Source organism: Patagioenas fasciata, chromosome 26 (genome assembly GCF_037038585.1).
Source record: "Patagioenas fasciata isolate bPatFas1 chromosome 26, bPatFas1.hap1, whole genome shotgun sequence".
NCBI classification, from domain to species: Eukaryota; Metazoa; Chordata; class Aves; order Columbiformes; family Columbidae; genus Patagioenas; species Patagioenas fasciata.
Genome location: NC_092545.1, coordinates 6,955,399 through 6,972,716, shown reverse-complemented (window position 1 = coordinate 6,972,716; position 17,318 = coordinate 6,955,399). Strand labels below are relative to the sequence as shown.

Here is a 17,318-nt window from a genome sequence, read left to right as displayed (position 1 = left end):
CCAACCTCAGCCTCCCCTGGAAGGCGCGGGTTCAGCGGGGATGCCGGGCGTGCCGGGCCGGGGGGAGGCGGTTCCGCAGTCCGTTCTCCTTTCATTGATGTCCGGAGCGGGGCTGCCCGGGGCCGCCCCCCGCCTTTAAAGGCTCCTCCTCTCGCGGCGGGGGGAGCCCGGCCCCGCTCGGCCCCGCCGGTCCGCCCGACGGCAGCTGCGGGCTCGGCGGGAGCGGGGACGCAGCGGGACGGCGGGACCCCCCGGCCCCGCGGAGATGAGTCCCCTGCCCGGGGGCAACGGCAGCGCCTGGGGGGCAGCGGCAGCGCTGGGCAACTGCAGCGGGGCCGGGAGCCTGGGCCGGCAGTGGGTGGTGGGGGCCGCCCTCAGCCTCACCGTGCTGGTCATCGTGGCCGGCAACTTGCTGGTGATCGTGGCCATTGCCAAGACGCCGCGGCTGCAGACCATGACCAACGTCTTCATCACCTCGCTGGCTTGCGCCGACCTCATCATGGGCTTGCTGGTGGTGCCGCCAGGGGCCACCATCCTGCTGAGCGGCCACTGGCCCTATGGCACCGTGGTGTGCGAGCTGTGGACCTCGCTGGACGTGCTGTGCGTCACGGCCAGCATCGAGACGCTGTGCGCCATCGCCGTGGACCGCTACCTGGCCATCACGTCACCGCTGCAGTACAAGGCGCTGGTGACCAAGGGCAGGGCGCGGGCCGTGGTGTGTCTGGTCTGGGCCATCTCCGCCTTCATCTCCTTTCTGCCCATCATGAATCACTGGTGGCGGGACGGGGGGGACGAGCAGGCCGTGCGCTGCTATGACGACCCGCGCTGCTGCGACTTTGTCACCAACATGACCTATGCCATCATCTCCTCCACCATCTCCTTCTATGTGCCCCTGCTCGTCATGATCTTTGTCTACGTCCGTGTCTTCACGGTGGCCACGCGGCACATCCGGCTCATTGGCAAGGACAAGGTGAGGTTCCTGCAGGAGCCCCCCAGCTCCAGGAGCAGCCGGCGCAGGCGGCCGTCCCGTCTGCTGGCCATCAAGGAGCACAAGGCGCTCAAGACCTTGGGCATCATCATAGGCATCTTCACGCTCTGCTGGCTGCCCTTCTTTGTGGCCAACATCATCAAGGTCTTCTGCCGGTCGCTGGTGCCGGATCAGCTCTTCCTCTTCCTCAACTGGCTGGGCTACATCAACTCAGCCTTCAACCCCATCATCTACTGCCGCAGCCCCGACTTCAGGAGCGCCTTCCGCAAGCTGCTGTGCTGCCCGCGCCGCGCCGACCGCCGGCTCCACGTGCTCCCGCGGGACCTGCAGCGCTGCCCCTGCGCCTTCAGCCCCCGGGGGGCACCCACGCAGGACAGCAAGGCCACAGCCCCCGGCGGCCCCGGGGAGGACGGTGAGGCTCGGGGCAGCCGGACGGAGGAGACCAGCCTGTCACAGGGTGGTGGCCACCAGCAGCATCCCCTGAGCGAGTCCCGGCTGCAAGGCACCCAGACCACGCTGTGCTCGCAGCTTGACGAGTAGGTACCCACGCTCGGGGGGGCTCCAGCCCTTTGGGATGTGACCGGGGGGCTGTCAGTGGGGGGCTGTGGTCTCTGCAGTGTGGAACCGGGGCGCAGGCAGTGGCTGGGGTGCAGGGGAGAGGTGTTGGGGTGTGGGGCTGGGAGCCGCTGCCCTGTGCCCTTGGCTTCCCCTAAAGCCCCAGCCCCTGCCCTGGGCTGCCGAACTGAGCTCCCAGCCCAGTCCCGCTACGTCCCTTCCCAGGGAACTCCCCAGTTTTTTATCAGTACCACAAAATCTGTGTTATTCTGGTTACTGTGGGTTTTAACCGGCTTTCCCTGCTCTGAAACGCCTCCTGACGCCCGAAGGCAGCAGAGGTTCCCGCCAGCCCGCGCAGGCGGAGCTGCTGCCGGCAGGGACGCGCACAGAGAGGTGCCAGAAAGTGTTTTCTGAAGTTTTGTGTTCTGAGGAAGGATCCGTCCACCCCAGGAACCTGGGACGGTAGATCGTGGGAAAAATCTGGGCTGTTCACACGCTGTGCTCTCTTGTTGCAGGTTTGCCAGCAAAGAGATGCCAGCGGGTCCCTCCATCTGACAGCGGGCAGCCGTGATTTGGGAAGAGAGTGAGTGTGCGTGTCCCCGGCCGGTACTGCGGCGGGCTCGGGCCATTGTCCCCTCGGCGTCCCCTCTGCCCGCTTTGGCGGCTGCCCGCCCTGGGGGAGCGCAGCCTTTGGCCGGCAGCATCCCGCTCTGCCCGGGCTGCTTTAACCCCTCTGCCGCCTCGGCTTTCGGGCTGCTGCAGCTCCAAAGCTGGTGCATGGTGCTTTTTGTCCAGCTCCAGCTCTGGATCCCCCCTGTGCGCGCTGCTCCCCTTCTCCTGGGGCGCTGCTTTGCGTCCCTGTCCCCAGCGCTACGAGGGCTGAGCCCGGTGGGTGATGCTGCGTCACCTCCCACCCTCTTCTTGCAGGGCTGGGTGTTGCCAAGGGGACAGAGGATCGGCGCTGGGGGTGACGGCGCTGGAAGGACCCTCTGGTGCTTGCATCGACCTGGAGAGGAGGGAGCGATCCCTTGGGAGCGCTGGCGGTCACAGTGGGGTCGAGGAGACGGCTCCTCCGAGCTGTCGGTGCTGGAGAGCTGGAGACAGCCAGGAAAAAGCCAAGAGGCAGCGCAGCCTTGGGGACATCCCTGCGGTCCCCATGAGGACAGGGGATGAGCTTCCCCCGGGGGTGCCTTCTGGCAGGGCTGGCATCAGGATGTGGTGGCCAGCAGCTCTGCTCTCCCAAAGGACCCGTTGTCCTGGGCTTGGCGGGGTTTTGGGCAGCCCGTCAGGAGGGGGAGAAGAGGCTTCTGTGGGCACCGAGCCCTTTTCGGGATCTCGGCTCCATCCCTGCCCCAGCCGCGGTGTTCCCAGGGCCGGTGTTATCCCGGGAGCCGCAGCGATACCTTCAGCAAAGGAAAAGCGCAGGGGAGCTCTGGGCAGGGGACGCTGGGCAAAAAATGCCAACGATGCTCTTATCAAACCTCCTCCCACTTCTCCCCGTCCGTTCAGGGCAGATGTTGCTTTTTCCGTGCCGTTCGGGGCTGGAGCAGCAGCAGCGTGGGCAGAGCGCTGCAGGAGGGTGGTTTTCACCCCACGGCCCCTGCTCTGGGTACGTGGGGCAGCGGGGTGAGGGTAAGGAGGGTTTGCATCAGCTGTAAATCCCATTTCTGCTGCCAGCGTGGTGGGAAGCGCTGGCAGGGCCAGCCCTGCTCCCCCGTGCACGTTGCTCGGGGTGAGTACAGATGGGCTGTGCGACTTTTGGGGATGATGTTGGTTGTGAATACGTCACAGTGACTGTAAAGTTTTTGTCCTGTTTTGTCTCCTCCCACCCTCTATGTGAAATAAACCTTGGAAACCCTGCGGTGCCTTCGACTCTGTGCCGAGCAGGGGGATGTTTCTCCCAGGTGCCCTTCCTGAGGGGCTACGTGGGGCTTGGGGGGGGGCTGCGTCCCCTCCCGGCGCTGTGTCCCCTCCCGCTGCTGTGTCCCCTCCCGCTGCTGAGTCACCTCCCGGTCCTGCGTCCCCTCCTGGTCCTGTCTCTCCTCCCAGGGGGTTTTGGTGGGTCAGGGTCCCCCTCCCACGCAGCCCTGCATGTCTTTGTCCTTTGCCCCCAGGACAGCCCCTGGCACAACCAAAATCGCACTTGCTGCAGCTTTTCCCTGCAACCTGTACATACCACACACACCTGTACACACCTGTATGCACCTGTACATACCATACATACCTCTACACACACCTGTACATACAGCTGTACACACACCTGTAAACAGCTGTACATACCACACACTCCTCTATACACCTGTCCATACACCTGTACATAGCATATGCACCTCTACACACCCCTGTACACCCGTGTACATACACCTGTACCTACCACACACCCCTCTAAGCCCCTGTATGCACCTGTACATACACCTGTCCATACCATACATACCTCTACGCACACCTGTACATACACCTGTACACACCTGTCCATACCATACATACCTCTACGCACACCTGTACATACACCTGTACACACCTGTACATACCGCACACACCTGTAGACCCCTCCATACACCTGTACATACACCTGCCCACACCTGTATGCAACAGGCGCCCAGGCCCCGCCCCTTCTCCAGGCCCCGCCCCTTCCCCCGGCCCCGCCCCGTGCTCTCGCGAGAGGGGCGGGGCTCTGGGCGGGACCGCACCGGGCGGCACCGGGCGGCACCGGCGGCACCGGTCCGGGCATCGCGCCGCTCCCCTCGTTGTGCTCCGCTCCGCTCCGGTCCCTTCCCCTCCCCTCCTGCCGCCATGTCGGGCCTGGCCCCGGCCTGGGTGCCCACCCACGTGCAGGTGACGGTGCTGCGGGCGCGGGGGCTGCGGGCCAAGGCGGCGGCGGGCGGCGGCGGCAGCGATGCCTACACCGTGATGGCGCTGGGCCGCGACAAGTTCTCCACGTCGGTGGCGGAGCGGTGCCAGGGCCAGCCCGTGTGGCGGGAGGAGGCCACGTTCGAGCTGCCGCCGCCGGCGCGGCCCGCCGCCCTGCGCCTCACCGTGCTGCACCGCGCCCTCGTGGGGCTCGACAAGTTCCTGGGCCGCGCCGAGGTGGACCTGGCCGCCCTGAGGGCCGACGGCGGGCGGCGGCACTCCAGGTGCGGACACCGCGGAGCGGCGGGCGGCTGAGCCCCGGGGGACAGGGGTGTGGGGATCTGTGCCCCACAGGGGTTGGAGGGAGGGATGTGGGGGCTCTGAGCCCTACAGGGGTTGGAGGAAGGGATGGGGGGGATCTGAGCCCCACAGGGGTTGGAGGGAGGGATGAGGGGGTCCTCTGTGCCCCACAGGGGCTGGGGGGAGGGATGGGGGGGATCTGAGCCCCACAGGGGTTGGAGGGAGGGATGAGGGGGTCCTCTGTGCCCCACAGGGGCTGGGGAGAGGGATGGGGGGGATCTGAGCCCCACAGGGGTTGGAGGGAGGGATGAGGGGTCCTTTGTGCCCCACAGGGACTAGGGAGAGGGATGGGGGGGCTCTGAGCCCCACAGGGGTTGGGGAGAGGGATGGGGGGGATCTGAGCCCTACAGGGGTTGGAGGGAGGGATGGAGGGTCTCTGAGCCCCAAAAGGGTTGGAGGGAGGGATGAGGGGGTCCTCTGTGCCCCACAGGAGTTGGGGTGAGGGATGGGGAGGATCTGAGCCCCACAGGGGTTGGAGGGAGGGATGGGGGGACTCTGAGCCTCAAAAGGGTTGGAGGGAGGGATGAGGGGGGTCCTCTGTGCCCCAGAGGAGCTGAGGAGAGGGATGGGGGGGCTCTGAGCCCCACAGGGACCTGGTGTTCTGGTGGGGACCACAGTTCCCCCGGGATGTCCCTGTTCCTCATTGAAATCTCTGTGCCCCATGGGGACCCCTCATGGGGGTGTGGGGCTCTGTGGAGGACCCTGTGCCCCATGGGGACCCCTCATGCTCCTGGAGGGCCCATGGGGTGACCCCTTGGGGCAGGGTCCCTCCCGCTGTGGGTCAGCCCCCCATGGCTCTGGGGTGCCCATCCGCTGGGAGAAGCCGGGGGTGCTTTTTTGGGTGCTTTTTCCACCCATTCTGGGGTTTGATTTTTAAATTAACAACACACACTGGGAACAGCCAGACTGTCCCCAGAAACTTAATGTGTTCACAGTGCCTTCTCCTCCCGACAGAGAAGGAAAGCAGGCTGAGGCCAGCTCATTACCGATTTTTCTTAATGAACACTTAACAGAGCTTAAGTGCATGTAAGAGCAGGTAATGCAGTGTTTTATGGGCTGGCTTCACACCGAGCTGGGACACTGTCCTTTAATCCCGAGCGCCAGCTCTGTGTCATCCTCGCTCCTTTGAGCGTAAACACCGGGACGGTGCTGGAATCCCAGGGCTGTTACTGGGAGGGTTTACTGGGAGTCAGCAGCCTTGTAATGTGGCTTTCGGTGGCCGGTGAGTCACCTTCCTCCTCCCGCTCACCTGAGCACATCCAGGTTGTGTTTCTTGACAAAGCCATCACTGTTTCTGAAGCCTTAATTATAACACGGCTGTCATTAAGGCTGCGTCAAGGCTAATGTGTTTACACTGCGAGCGTGATGCGCCGTGGGTCAGCAGAGTTTCATAGTAAATGATATTAATAAGATTTCACGTTCTGTAGTTCTGGGGGAGGTTGTCAGTGGGTTGTTGACTTTCACGGCTGTTTCAGCCTTTCGCTGAGCACGTAGTTTGTATTTTGGACGCAGCTGGAACAGAGCAGAGCGCGCAGGATGAATTGTTGTGGCGCTGCAGAGTGCAGGATGCTGCTGGAAATCACGGGGTTCAGAACAAAAGTGCCCAGCGCTGGCTTGCGTTACAGGATTCGCGATTCCCTTGGTGCTGCAGCTTTAGGGACCCCACAAAACCTCCTGTTTCTTTAAACAATCCGTTTCGTGGTGCTGTGTCCCTTAGCATCAGGTGTGCAGCGTGGTGCTCGAGCGCTCCTCTCCCTCTGATGTGTTTCTCAGTGGCAGATTCTGAATTCACCTCCTTGGGCTGACACTCACTGGTTTCGAATTTTCTCTGGAGCAACTCGCCTTTCCCCGCTCTCTCCGTTGCTCCCAGCGCGCCTCCAAAGGAATGAAGTGCAGACTGGTGGAGAGGCAGATTTGCATGCTCTGTTCCCTTTGTTGTCATGCTCCAACCGGTGAGAGGAAGAATTTCCAGATGGTTTTTCCTCTCGCTTCTGTGAGGTCGGGAATTCCACGGCTCCAGCCACAGACAAAACGAGTACCGGTGCGCGGTGCTGATAATTGCCTTTGCCAGCCCCGGTGTGGTTTGAACGTCATTGAGATGTAATTGGGCACGTGCGATATAACGTGTAGATGGTGGTTTTGCAGTTTGAGATACCCTGAGCTCTTATTTAATAGGCAGCGGTTAATACTCCGGAGCCGCGTTTCGGGAGGTTTGAGGTCCGGGGTGTGCGCAATGTCCTTCCTGGTGCGCCGGGTGGGGAGCGGTGAGTGGAAATCCCCAGCGGGCTGTGCTCCGGCTCTCCGGGTGCTGATTAGGGCTTCTGGAGCTTTGTGGCCATTAAGATAGCGACAGAAGGAGCTGGAATGAAAGGTATGAGGGTGTGGGGCGTGTGTGCGGCTCCAGGTCCAGCTCTCCGAGGCTTTCGCACCCACTTCAAAGTCCTGACCTCTGCGAGCTTCTTTGGAAGCCAGATAAAGGCACAGAAGAGAGTGGCTGAGTGAAATACAGGAATTCCACGTTGAGGGGGATTTTCTTCCTTTTTTTAACCTTTCCTGGTCTTGTTTAAAAAAAAAAAAAAGTAATAACTTTCTATTTCTGATAAAAAATGTTTTCCTTGGCACCTGGGGCTGTGTGGTTATGATGTAGCTATAAGATTAAAGGCACATATTTTTTCCCCTACACTGTAGGCTTATTTGTTTTCTGCAGCATAAATACCGTCTGTTGTTCTAAATTACCCTCTCAAGGACTTGTTTGTAAAAGGAAACGTCCTTGTTGCTGCAGGTGGTACAAGCTCCGCTCCAAGCCAGGGAAGAAAGAGAAGGAGAGAGGGGAGATCGAAGTGGACATCCAGTTCATGAGGAGCAACATGACCGCCAGCATGTTCGACCTGTCCGCCAAGGACAAGCCTCGCTCGCCCTTCGGGAAGCTCAAGGACAAGCTCAAGGGGAAGAGGAGCAGCGGCTTTTCCGACACGGCGTCGGAGATCGTGCCCAGCGCCACGCACTCCCCGGCCGACAGCGAGGACGAGGCGGCCGAGAAGGAGAAGGAGAAGAAGAAATCCAAGCTGAAAACGCTGTTCTCCAAGCCCGGGCTGCAGAAGACGTCGCTGTCGCAGTCCATGTCCGTCCTGCCCACGCTGCAGCCCGTCACCACCAGGGTCCGCCTGCATCCCCGCGACTTCCACCCGCACTGGGACGACGAGGACCCCGAGGCCTCCCCGACCTCGGAACGTGAGTAGTGGCGCTCGCTGCGCTGAGCAGGCGCAAAGCCCTTCCCCAAGGGTTGGCTCACACTTCTCACGCTTTTTAGAGCACTGGTTAAATCCTCCTTGCTGAAGGAACCCGTAGGAGGTCGCTCCTGTGGTGGGTGTGCACGTTACGCTCAGGGCTGAGCTTACCCTGGGACAGCACAGACGCAGCTCCACAGTAATTAATCCGCGGTGGTTTTGGGTCATTAAACAGCGCGTGTGGTCCAATGTGCTGAGGGCTGGCAGGAGGGTTTGGAAGTGGCTGGTACAGTCACACTTGCCCTGTTCCTGTTCCCACAACCCGTTAATGACTGTGAAGCGCTGCGGTTGTCGGTGGCGAGTGTCAGAGCAAAGGGAATTCTCGCATCTTGAATTTCTCCCTGTTTATTTTTTCCAGAAGCCTTCGGAAATGCCCTGGAAGAGAAGTCCTCTCCTGCTCCTTCTCCCGTGTTTAAAACTCGTAAAATGGCAACTTTGGACAGCAGGCAGCTGAACCAAGGAGGCGCCGGCCACCCCAAGAAAGAAGGGCTGTCTTTGTTCAGTGGCCTTAAATCCAAAGGCGATCCCGTTTCCAAGTCCAGCCTGTGCATCAACGGCAGCCACGTTTACATGGAGGAGAGCACGGGCAAGGACAGCACTCCAGCCTCTTCCCCCTCTCCTCGCAACCTGAGGAGGAAGCAGCTCTGTGCGTCAGCAGAGAACCTGTCTGCCAGACCCACCAGAGCGCCCGAGGAGGCGGGGGGAGCGTCTCCCGGCCATGCCTTCTCTGGCTCGGCATCCCTGGAGACCTTTAAATCCATGACTCTGCCGTCGTACAAACTGCTCAGCAGTGAAGAACACCTGGAAACCAGCATTCCTCCCAGCACCGAGGTTGTTAGAGAGCCCAGGAAAACGGACCACAAGAAGTCTGCCTTGCTCTCTCTGGTCACGGGGAAGAAGGAAGCAGCCAAGATCACCGATGCTGAGAATATTCCCAACAGGACCCTGCGGGATGAGGAAAACAAAGTTCCGGAGGAGGAGAGTGAGCAAGAGGCCGAACGTCCGGAACCTCCAGCAGGTTTAAGCAGCGGGGACCCTTCTGGAGCCGCGCACCACGCAGACGACGCCTTTGCAGAGAAACACCCGCTCAACCCTTTCGAGGAGGAACGGAAACCTGACCGAGCTGCTGCGCCCACAAAGACCAGAGCTGTCAAGCCCAGGTCAGTGGCGTTTCCTCCCGAGGGTGACAGGATGGCGGGGTGCAGCGGCGGTGTTAATGGGGCTGCTCCACTGCAGGGCAGTGCATATCAGCTTAGATCTCGTGTGCAGAACCCACTGCTCTGCCCGGTGCCTGGGGGTCACTGCGCTTTTGGTGACAAATAATCATTCCGGGTTGTTCCTCGGTGCCAAAAAGAGCCTGGTACAGGGAGGTTCCTTACAAGCAATGCTGAAATAGCAGTTCTCCAGGTGCAGGCTTCTTTGCAGGTATTGTAGGGGTGATTTTTCCTGCTGGATCTTCTGCACAAACTAACAATTCTTCTGGGCTGTGTGGCTTGAACGTACCCAGGGGCTGAAACACCAGTTCTGTTGTCTCCTCTGCACTTGGCTGTGCTCTTCAGAAGTGTCCATCTCGGAGCCCTTCTGCTATTGGCGTTGTTCACAGCAACGTGAGGGACATTTGTGTGCATTTGTACACAGGCTTTTTCGGAAATTCTGCTCCTTTATCCTTCATATATATATAAAAAAACCTCTCCGTGTTTGTGTTTTTATATATATAAGGCTGTGTCCTACTAATGAGTCTACATTTTGTGTCTGTCTAACTCCTTATTTTCAGTGCTTCTCCTGTTAAACATCTTCCATATGACGTTCTTACGTACTAATACGATTGCTTGAGGTGCAAAAGACGGGATAGTGCTTAAAGCAACCGCAGTAACCTGTGCAAACTCTGCAGCCGGCGTGTTCTGACCAAACTGAGCGCTTTGTAAAGACACATTAATGTGTGCGGAGTCTGCCAGGCGGGCTCTGAGGTGTCCTCCCACTACAGTTTGTCCCCAGTGTTAGGAGCTGGTGGAGTCCGGTGCTAAAGCTTTGTCTGTTGTGCCTCGTGTTGCATCTGCCAGTGACATGCGAGTTTTTTGTCCCTTTTTGCAGACCGGGCGTGACTTCAGAGGAGGAAACCCAAGCCACGCTTCCTGCTCTTGCACCTGATTCCCTGCCTGCCTTTCTCTCTGTGCACCGCACCAGCGGTGACAATAATCCTTTCATTTCTAAAACGGTCCAAGTGCCAGGCTCTGAAAACATTACAAGCTCTCCTGCACCTGCTACTTCTCCTCCTCCTGTTGCCTCAGAGCTTTCAAATGGCAAGAACCCCTTTGCTCCCGAGCGGGACAGGGCATTTGCAGCTCCAGATGCTGAAGGTTTCCCCCATTTTCCTTCGCCCCACCTCCCCACAGCCTCCGTTCCCAAAGCGCCTTTCCCCCGGGAGCTCTCTGGTCGTGGCAATAACCCTTTTGCTGGTGAGTGGGGGCAGAGCCCGTGGGGCCAGGGTCCTGCTCTTCCCTCCGAGCGCCGTTTTGGTGACAATAACCCCTTTGTACCCAAGCCTGGGCGGGAGGCAGGTGCGCCGGGTTTCAAAGCTGTCGCTGGTTCTTCCCCTCTGTGCCTCCCCGCTGGTCAAAGCTGTTCCTTGGCAGAGCTGGGACGTGCTGGTCGCGATGCTTTGGGGAGCTCTGCAGATGCGGCTGTAACTCATAATGTCCCCACCATGTCACACCCCCCGGGCAGCCCTTCCCGCAGCCCTGGGCTGGCTCCAGAGCAGCGCGGTTCTGCTGGGCTCCAGGCTGAGGGTTCTTCAGTGAGAAGGGAGGCAGGTGACAGGTCCGTGTGCGAGGTGGGGGGGGCTGTCGGGGAGGGCTCTGTCACCCCACAGCCGCCACCACGCCTGGCTGTGCCGCTGAACGAGCGCACACTGGGTTCTGGGGCTGCGCAGTTGGGTGCTGATGTTCCTTCTTCAGGCCACGGTGTCAAACCTGCGCCTGGGCTGCCGGTACCTGACGACAAAGCCCCCGACGCTCGCGGGTGCCTCCCCCAGAGCGGCTCATCAGAGGCCGTCGCTCCGCCGGTGATGCTCAGAGATGACAGCAATAATAGGCTTTTAAAAAACAAAGTTGATGACGATTTGTTTGACTGTCTTACAAACCTGAAGTCTGCTATTCCCGTTACTGCGGACCACGGCCCCAAACTGGTCGGTCTCCCGGTTATTCCGGAGGGCGGCTCCGATGACGAGCTGCTGGGCGACTGTCAGGAGAACCACGGCGATAAAAGCCTTTCAGAGACTGACAAGGGGTCCCTGGATTTAATGCTGGAGCCCACTGAGAGCTCTGTGGCAGCCCAGGCCGCCCCCGGCGGAGGAGGAGGAGGAGGAGAAGGAGGAGGAGGAAGGGCTCCTGGTGCTGGCAAGCTGAGCGAGCCGCCCGCCAGGGTCGATGTTCACGGTGTCAGTGCGACTGACTCAGGCTCAGGTGTGACGTCTTGTTCCAGGGAGCGTAATAGTTATTTGGAGAAACAAGAACTGAAAATAGAGGCAGGTGCTGAGGAGCGTGCAGAGCGTGACTTCTTTGAGCCTTCTGCTTCCTCTTCCTCCTTGTCAAATCCTTCCCAGCCCTGCTCTTCCTCTCGTCCCCTTCTCTCTGACACCCCAAGTCATAGAGCAGAGTCTCCGAAAAAGCCAACAGCCGAGGGCTTCGCAGATAAAGCAGGAAATTCTGGCGAGAAGAAGCTCCTTCAGGCGCGGGTTTCACCCTCTGACGCATCCCCTGCCCAGGGGCAGCGGGGCGGTGAACCCGCGTCTCCCAAGCACAGGTGAGACAACGTGGGGAACGCACGGAGAGTTTCGCTGCTGCTCTGAGCCTCCTTTTCCTCCCTGGGAGCGCAGCTCTGGCTCTCCAGCTGCGGTTCGCGGTGATGTGGCACCGTACAGCTGTCACCTCCCCGGGTTCGGCGGGATCTGGGTCCTGTCGTGCCAGCACAGGGTCATTGCGGGCACCAGGTACGTGTTCAACGGTGCTCAGGGCACTGAGGGGACCTGCCCTGTGTCGCCTCATAGCAAAACCCTTGGGAGAGCTTGGTGGCAGTTCAAGAAATCAAAGTGGGGAAGCGGGCTGGAATTGATCCATTTGTCAGGAGCAGGGGAACATGACAGGGAGCCTCATGAACCGGGGTGCATCGTTCCCTGGCCAAACGGGGCTCCTGAGCCCCAAAATGAAGAGCTCCACCTGTGGAACCTGCTGCTGCCAGGCCGGCACTTACCCAGATACAAATACAATTTCCTTCCTATACTGAAATTAGCAATATAAATCCTGCAGCTCATGGCGTAAGTTCAGCTTGGAAAAGACGTAATAAATGTTTGTCCCAGGACAGTAGAACTATTTGATGTGTTGCAAGAGCCACGAATGTGTTCTCGTGAGGAAAGTCAGGCTCAAATATCAGTGTGTGAGAGATCAGAGCGTGTGCTGCTGTCCCAAGCACACGGACCTGCCCCGTCCTTTGTGTTTCCCTTGTTGCTGTTCATTATCTCCAGTAGAGAACTGGAGCATACTTACATACCCTATAGCTTAGACAGAAATGCTTTGTCTTCCTGAAGCTGAACCTCTCATCTCTCTGGAGATAGAGAAGGGCAGGGATTTTTTCCAATTCCTTGCTATATTTTAGTCTGAAGACCCATGTAGCGTTATGTGTGCTGCCTTAATAACGTGAACCTTCTTTGCTGTTGCAGGCTCCATCCCGTGAAGCCGATGAACACCACAGCGAACAAGTCGCAAACTAAAAACCTGAACGTCATCAGCACGATGAGCGAAAAGCTGCTGGAGATGAACGTGAAGGTACGGAGGAAAGCGGCGCTTTAAACCAAAGCTTAAGCACTCAATTGAACAGAGTTCGTGTGTTTGTTTGCCTGGGCTCGCATCTCGTATATCCCGGGCAGAAAAAGAGCAGGGGTTATTAGGCCATGGGGGGTGTGAACTTTCCTTTGTCAGTCCCCAGAGGCAGGAACAGCCTTTCAATGTTTTCCTGCAAGCAGCAGCGCTGGGGCGGCTGTGACGGGGCCGGTGCTGCCCTGGGCGATCGTGCCCGTGGTGACGCGTGGCAGCTGCGGAACTCGGATCAGCAAATTACTCACTGCTTGTTTTCAGGCGCGATGAGTCCCCAGAGCTCGTTTTCACCCCAAAATAAGCGTGTGGCTCTTAAAGCCGGGAAGGTGGGAAGAGTCACCTGTGGGTGGCTGCTGCCTTGTGTGCTGCTTGAATATCCTGTGCAGGCTGAGGGTCAAAGCACGGCCGCTTCCCAGGAGCGTGCCTGCGCACCGGGCATCGGCGCTCGATTTAAAGGAGTTCTTGGCATAATCGTGGCCTCAAAAGAGACCCCCAGGCTTGAGGCGTAGCTTAAAAGTTGCATTGATCAGAATGGCTGGAACAGGCAACAGGGAACAGCCCTGGGCAGCGTTATTGTCTCAGGGATTCTTGGGGAACACGGGAGGTTGGTACCAAAGTGACTGTGGTGCCTCCTTCTGGTGTGAGTGGAAAAGCAGAAAATGTGAGTTAACTGGTTCAAACCGGCCTGTTGCCATTTCAAAAGAGCTGAAAACGTTTAGCTATTGTCCTGGTGGTTCCACGTAAGGAGTGACACTTGCCGCAGCCACGCAGTGGCACAGTGACAACCGCAACACGAGGGAAACGCCAGAGGCCTGGGTGTTTCTGGCTGTTCACCGTGGATTTGGCTTTGGTTGGCGTTTAAATCCCTAAGCCAGCTCCGGGTCATCCCATCGCTGTTTTGAAGTGCCCGTATGTCCACACTGACCCTGCCTTTCTCTCTCTCCCAGAAATACGACCCTTCGGATCCCGCCTACGCGTACGCGCAGCTGACGCACGACGAGCTGATCCAGCTGGTGCTGAAGCAGAAGGACACGATCAGCAGGAAGGACGTGCAGGTGCGGGAGCTGGAGGATTACATCGACAACCTGCTGGTGCGCGTCATGGAGGAGACCCCCAACATCCTGCGCGTCGCCACGTCCGCCAACAAAAAAGCCGGGAAGATGTAGGAGCGCTGGTTGAGCAAAGGGCTGAATTCCCGCCGGTGGAGGTTGGTTAACGAGGAGACGACGCGGAGTCGGTGGGACCGGTCGTGCTGCCCGCAGAAAATGGGCTCTTTCCTGTTCCTGCCTTGAGCAACTCTGTCTGATTGGTAGTTACATCAGCTCTTGTCGATGGAGCTGGGAGCAGAGTCAACTTGCCTTATTTATTTTCTGGTGTCTTTCCATGATTTGGGAAGATTTGGTGAGGCATCTAATCCGAAGGCTGATGGCGGTAGGAAGGACGAAGGGTTTTTGATGTGTTTTGCCTGCCAGCAAGGCACTGATGATCCTCTATGAAGGTTTTTTTTCCATGGTTTTGTTTCGTAGCAGCTTCGATAGATGAATTACTCTTCTTTCTGTTTCAGTTGTAGTGCAATACAAAATCTTGTACAGTAGAGCTTGAGGATTTGATTGTTTGTAAAGAAGAAAATTAATAACTACAGAGAGAAGCCCAAAGATGTCTGCTTCACACCAGGGCTCGATTTTAGAAGCAGTTAATGCCCTGAAAGTTGAATGCAAGTTAAACTTTAGACTGAAAAGGAGGAAGCAAGGCTGAGTTAATCTCGTGAAGTACGTGTTGTTCAGAGCGGTTCTCCAGGGGACTCTGGTGCAGGACACACCGAGGTGTCGTGGTGCGTTTGTCCGCCGTAGGAATGGTGATGAACCCGGGCAGAGGTGCGTTGGAGATCAGCAGCTGTTCCGTTACAGGCGTCACGTCCCTGACCGGAGGTTGTTCAGGGGGGAGCGAAGGTCCGGCTGTCCCTGTGCTGTCCCTGCCCGCGCGTGTGGTGACAATTTGCCTCTGACCCCGTCGCGGTTCATTAAATGTAAATACATCAGGTTTTGGAGCTGAGGCTTCCCTGGAACAACCTCCTCAAGTGATGGGTCTCACAACACTTCTGTGCGTTCCTTGTGTAGCCGGGGCGGAACCGAATCGCCCTCCCCTGGGGATCCGAGGCTTCCTCCCCCGAAAAACTAAACGTGACTCTTGTCAAGATCAAAAAGCTCAGACGCCTCTTTGCGGCTCTGGGACTTACCGGGTCGCCAGAGTCTGTAAAAGGCGTAGGAGAAAGCTGAAATACCAAAAGAGCGGGCAGCAGAGGACCAAAGCAGATGCTCCTGCCCTCGGGAGTTGGGTCGCTCCTGGCTCAGCTCCAGAGGGCTGAGTTTCTACCACCACTTTTCTCCAGCAAAGCACTTTATCGTGGGACTAAACCAGCTGGGCCGGCTATCGACCTCTTAGCTGTCTCTTTTCACAGAACACTGGACACTACCGGACACTTCTCAAATACCGTATTTTTGTAGTGAAGAGTAGTTTAATATATTTGCCTAGAGATGTGAACATTTATTGGAAAAATCAAAAAATGCCGTTAATGACATTTAGAACTGTAAACTGATTCCCAAAGCGTGGAGCTGTTCTGGAGGGAAGCTGGAGCTGAAACAACCCTCAAGCATTACGAGTCTTCTGAGACTTCAGGTACTCATTTCTGATTTTATTTATATTTGAGCGGATGTCCTCAGTGAAGGGGCTGTTTGTTTCCTGCTTCACCCTCTCCTGTGGGTGCAGGGTCTGAAACGCAGGAGGTGTTTGTGGCATCTGCAGCTCTTGGCTGATGGTTTTAATTTCGAGTGGGACTGGTTGGCCTTGCTGAAAACCACTGCTGCTTCTCGTGCCTTGCGACAGGGAGGAAGATGAAGGATTGATTTGTTTCCTCCTTGTGCCTCTGGATCTCTGGAAAGAAGCAGCTGCCTGTGCCTCGCTCATAGATTTATCTCGTTAGACTTTGTGCCAGCTTTCTGATGTTCTAGGTCAGAGAAGCCGGTTGTGCCTTTGAACGGTGACTTAACGGTTAAGACGACTCAGTTGTTACTGGAAGTTGTAATGGGACACGGGGGAGGTGAGGCTGGACTCCTGCTTTTGCTCATTTTAGCACAATGCGGGCACTGCTGCGTTGCTGGCAGCACCGTGGTGCGGTGTGCGGTGCCTTTGGAGTGTGGGGGTGGTGGATTTGGGTAACGTGTGTTCGTTCCTGTTGACCGGAGCGGCAGGTTGTGCTTTTAGCAGTTTCTCTGGAGACACAAAGCCTTAAAACTCGCAGTATCCTCCCACAGCCTGCTCTGCGGTGACAGCCGGTGGCCCCGGGCTGTGTCTGGTGTGCCACGGGGTGTTCTCTCCGCACCGCACACCCTGTACCTCAGTCTTTCATTGGCAATAACTCCTTAGAGCCTTTCTTTGGTGTTTCGTGTCCGGCAAGGTGCTTCACCTCGACTCTAAGGGCCTTAAGAATCAAATGTGTTTTTTGTTATTGAAGGATCCGAATGTATTTTTCCCGTTTATACTGTCTGCTTTTAGCCTGGGTACCTGGTTTTTTTTTTAAATGCCTTTTGGTTTCGTGGAACACTAAAATAAAAATACCTTAATTCTGACCATGGTGTCTCTCTTTCTGATTGAGCGCTTTGCCAAGGGCACCGTCCCCTCCTTGGGACCAGCTCCACTGCCCGAAACTCCTCACTTGCCAGGTATTCTCGAGCTGATCCCATCCCCGCGCGCTCCCCGTGCGGGTTGCGGAAGCACCTGGCGGGGCGGGGAAACCTGCCGGACCAGCTCCCCCGCATTGCAAGAATCCAGAGTTTCTGTAAAGCAAAGAATAGATTAATATGTGAAAGGTTCCTGGCCAGCAGCCGGTGCCATCACCCAGCGCCGGGCCCTAATTGTGATGACCCTGCAGCTGGGGGCAGGGGGTGAAAAAGGGGTGAAAAGCGAGGAAATCAGCCTCCTGCTGTCCTGAGGGCGTCCAGCCTGGAACGGGTCAGCGCTGCCGGAGCGCCCAGTGCTGTCATCGCGCTGTCATTGTCCTCGTCCTGCGGGCGATGAGAGGCGGGTGGGGGACCCCCAGAGCCCCCAGCCCATCCCACAGCCCCCCAGCGCTTTGGGGCTGCCTGGAGCCCCCAGCACATGGGACCTCCAGCGGGGGATGCTGCTCAGCCCTGACACCTCTAACGAGGATGAGAACTGCGAGCTGCGGCTGCTGCGTCCCCGGGCCCGTCTTGTCCCCTCGCTCCCCCCCGGAACCCGCGGACCCCGGAACGCGGAGCGCGGGGGGGCGGCGCCCGCGCCGGCCGGCTGGTGGGCGGGGACACACAGAGCGGCGCCGCGATTGGAAGTTCTGAATGCGTCGAGCTCCGCGATTGGCTGCTCAGAGTGCGTCGA

The 17,318-nt window shown here is 58.2% G+C and overlaps 2 protein-coding genes across 3 annotated transcripts; both read left to right on the top strand.

Moving 5' to 3' along the window:
- The first annotated feature begins 248 nt into the window (after positions 1 to 248).
- On the top strand, positions 249 to 3,116 carry ADRB3 (adrenoceptor beta 3). Its single transcript, XM_065856756.2, has 3 exons — positions 249 to 1,524; positions 2,059 to 2,132; positions 2,471 to 3,116. Exons 1-2 carry the CDS (start codon positions 266 to 268, stop codon positions 2,096 to 2,098), a joined length of 1,299 nt encoding a protein of 432 aa, XP_065712828.1. The 5' UTR covers positions 249 to 265; the 3' UTR covers positions 2,099 to 2,132; positions 2,471 to 3,116.
- A 1,102-nt stretch (positions 3,117 to 4,218) lies between these two features.
- RAB11FIP1 (RAB11 family interacting protein 1) lies at positions 4,219 to 16,534 on the top strand. 2 transcript variants are annotated; one of them, XM_065856758.2, is made up of 6 exons: positions 4,219 to 4,677; positions 7,536 to 7,984; positions 8,399 to 9,200; positions 10,132 to 11,841; positions 12,755 to 12,860; positions 13,856 to 16,534. In XM_065856758.2, exons 1-6 carry the CDS (start codon positions 4,337 to 4,339, stop codon positions 14,072 to 14,074), a joined length of 3,627 nt encoding a protein of 1,208 aa, XP_065712830.1. In that variant the 5' UTR covers positions 4,219 to 4,336; the 3' UTR covers positions 14,075 to 16,534. The 2 variants fall into 2 exon arrangements, with proteins under 2 accessions (XP_065712830.1, XP_065712831.1); XM_065856759.2 differs by lacking the exon at positions 10,132 to 11,841.
- Positions 16,535 to 17,318: the final 784 nt, after the last annotated feature.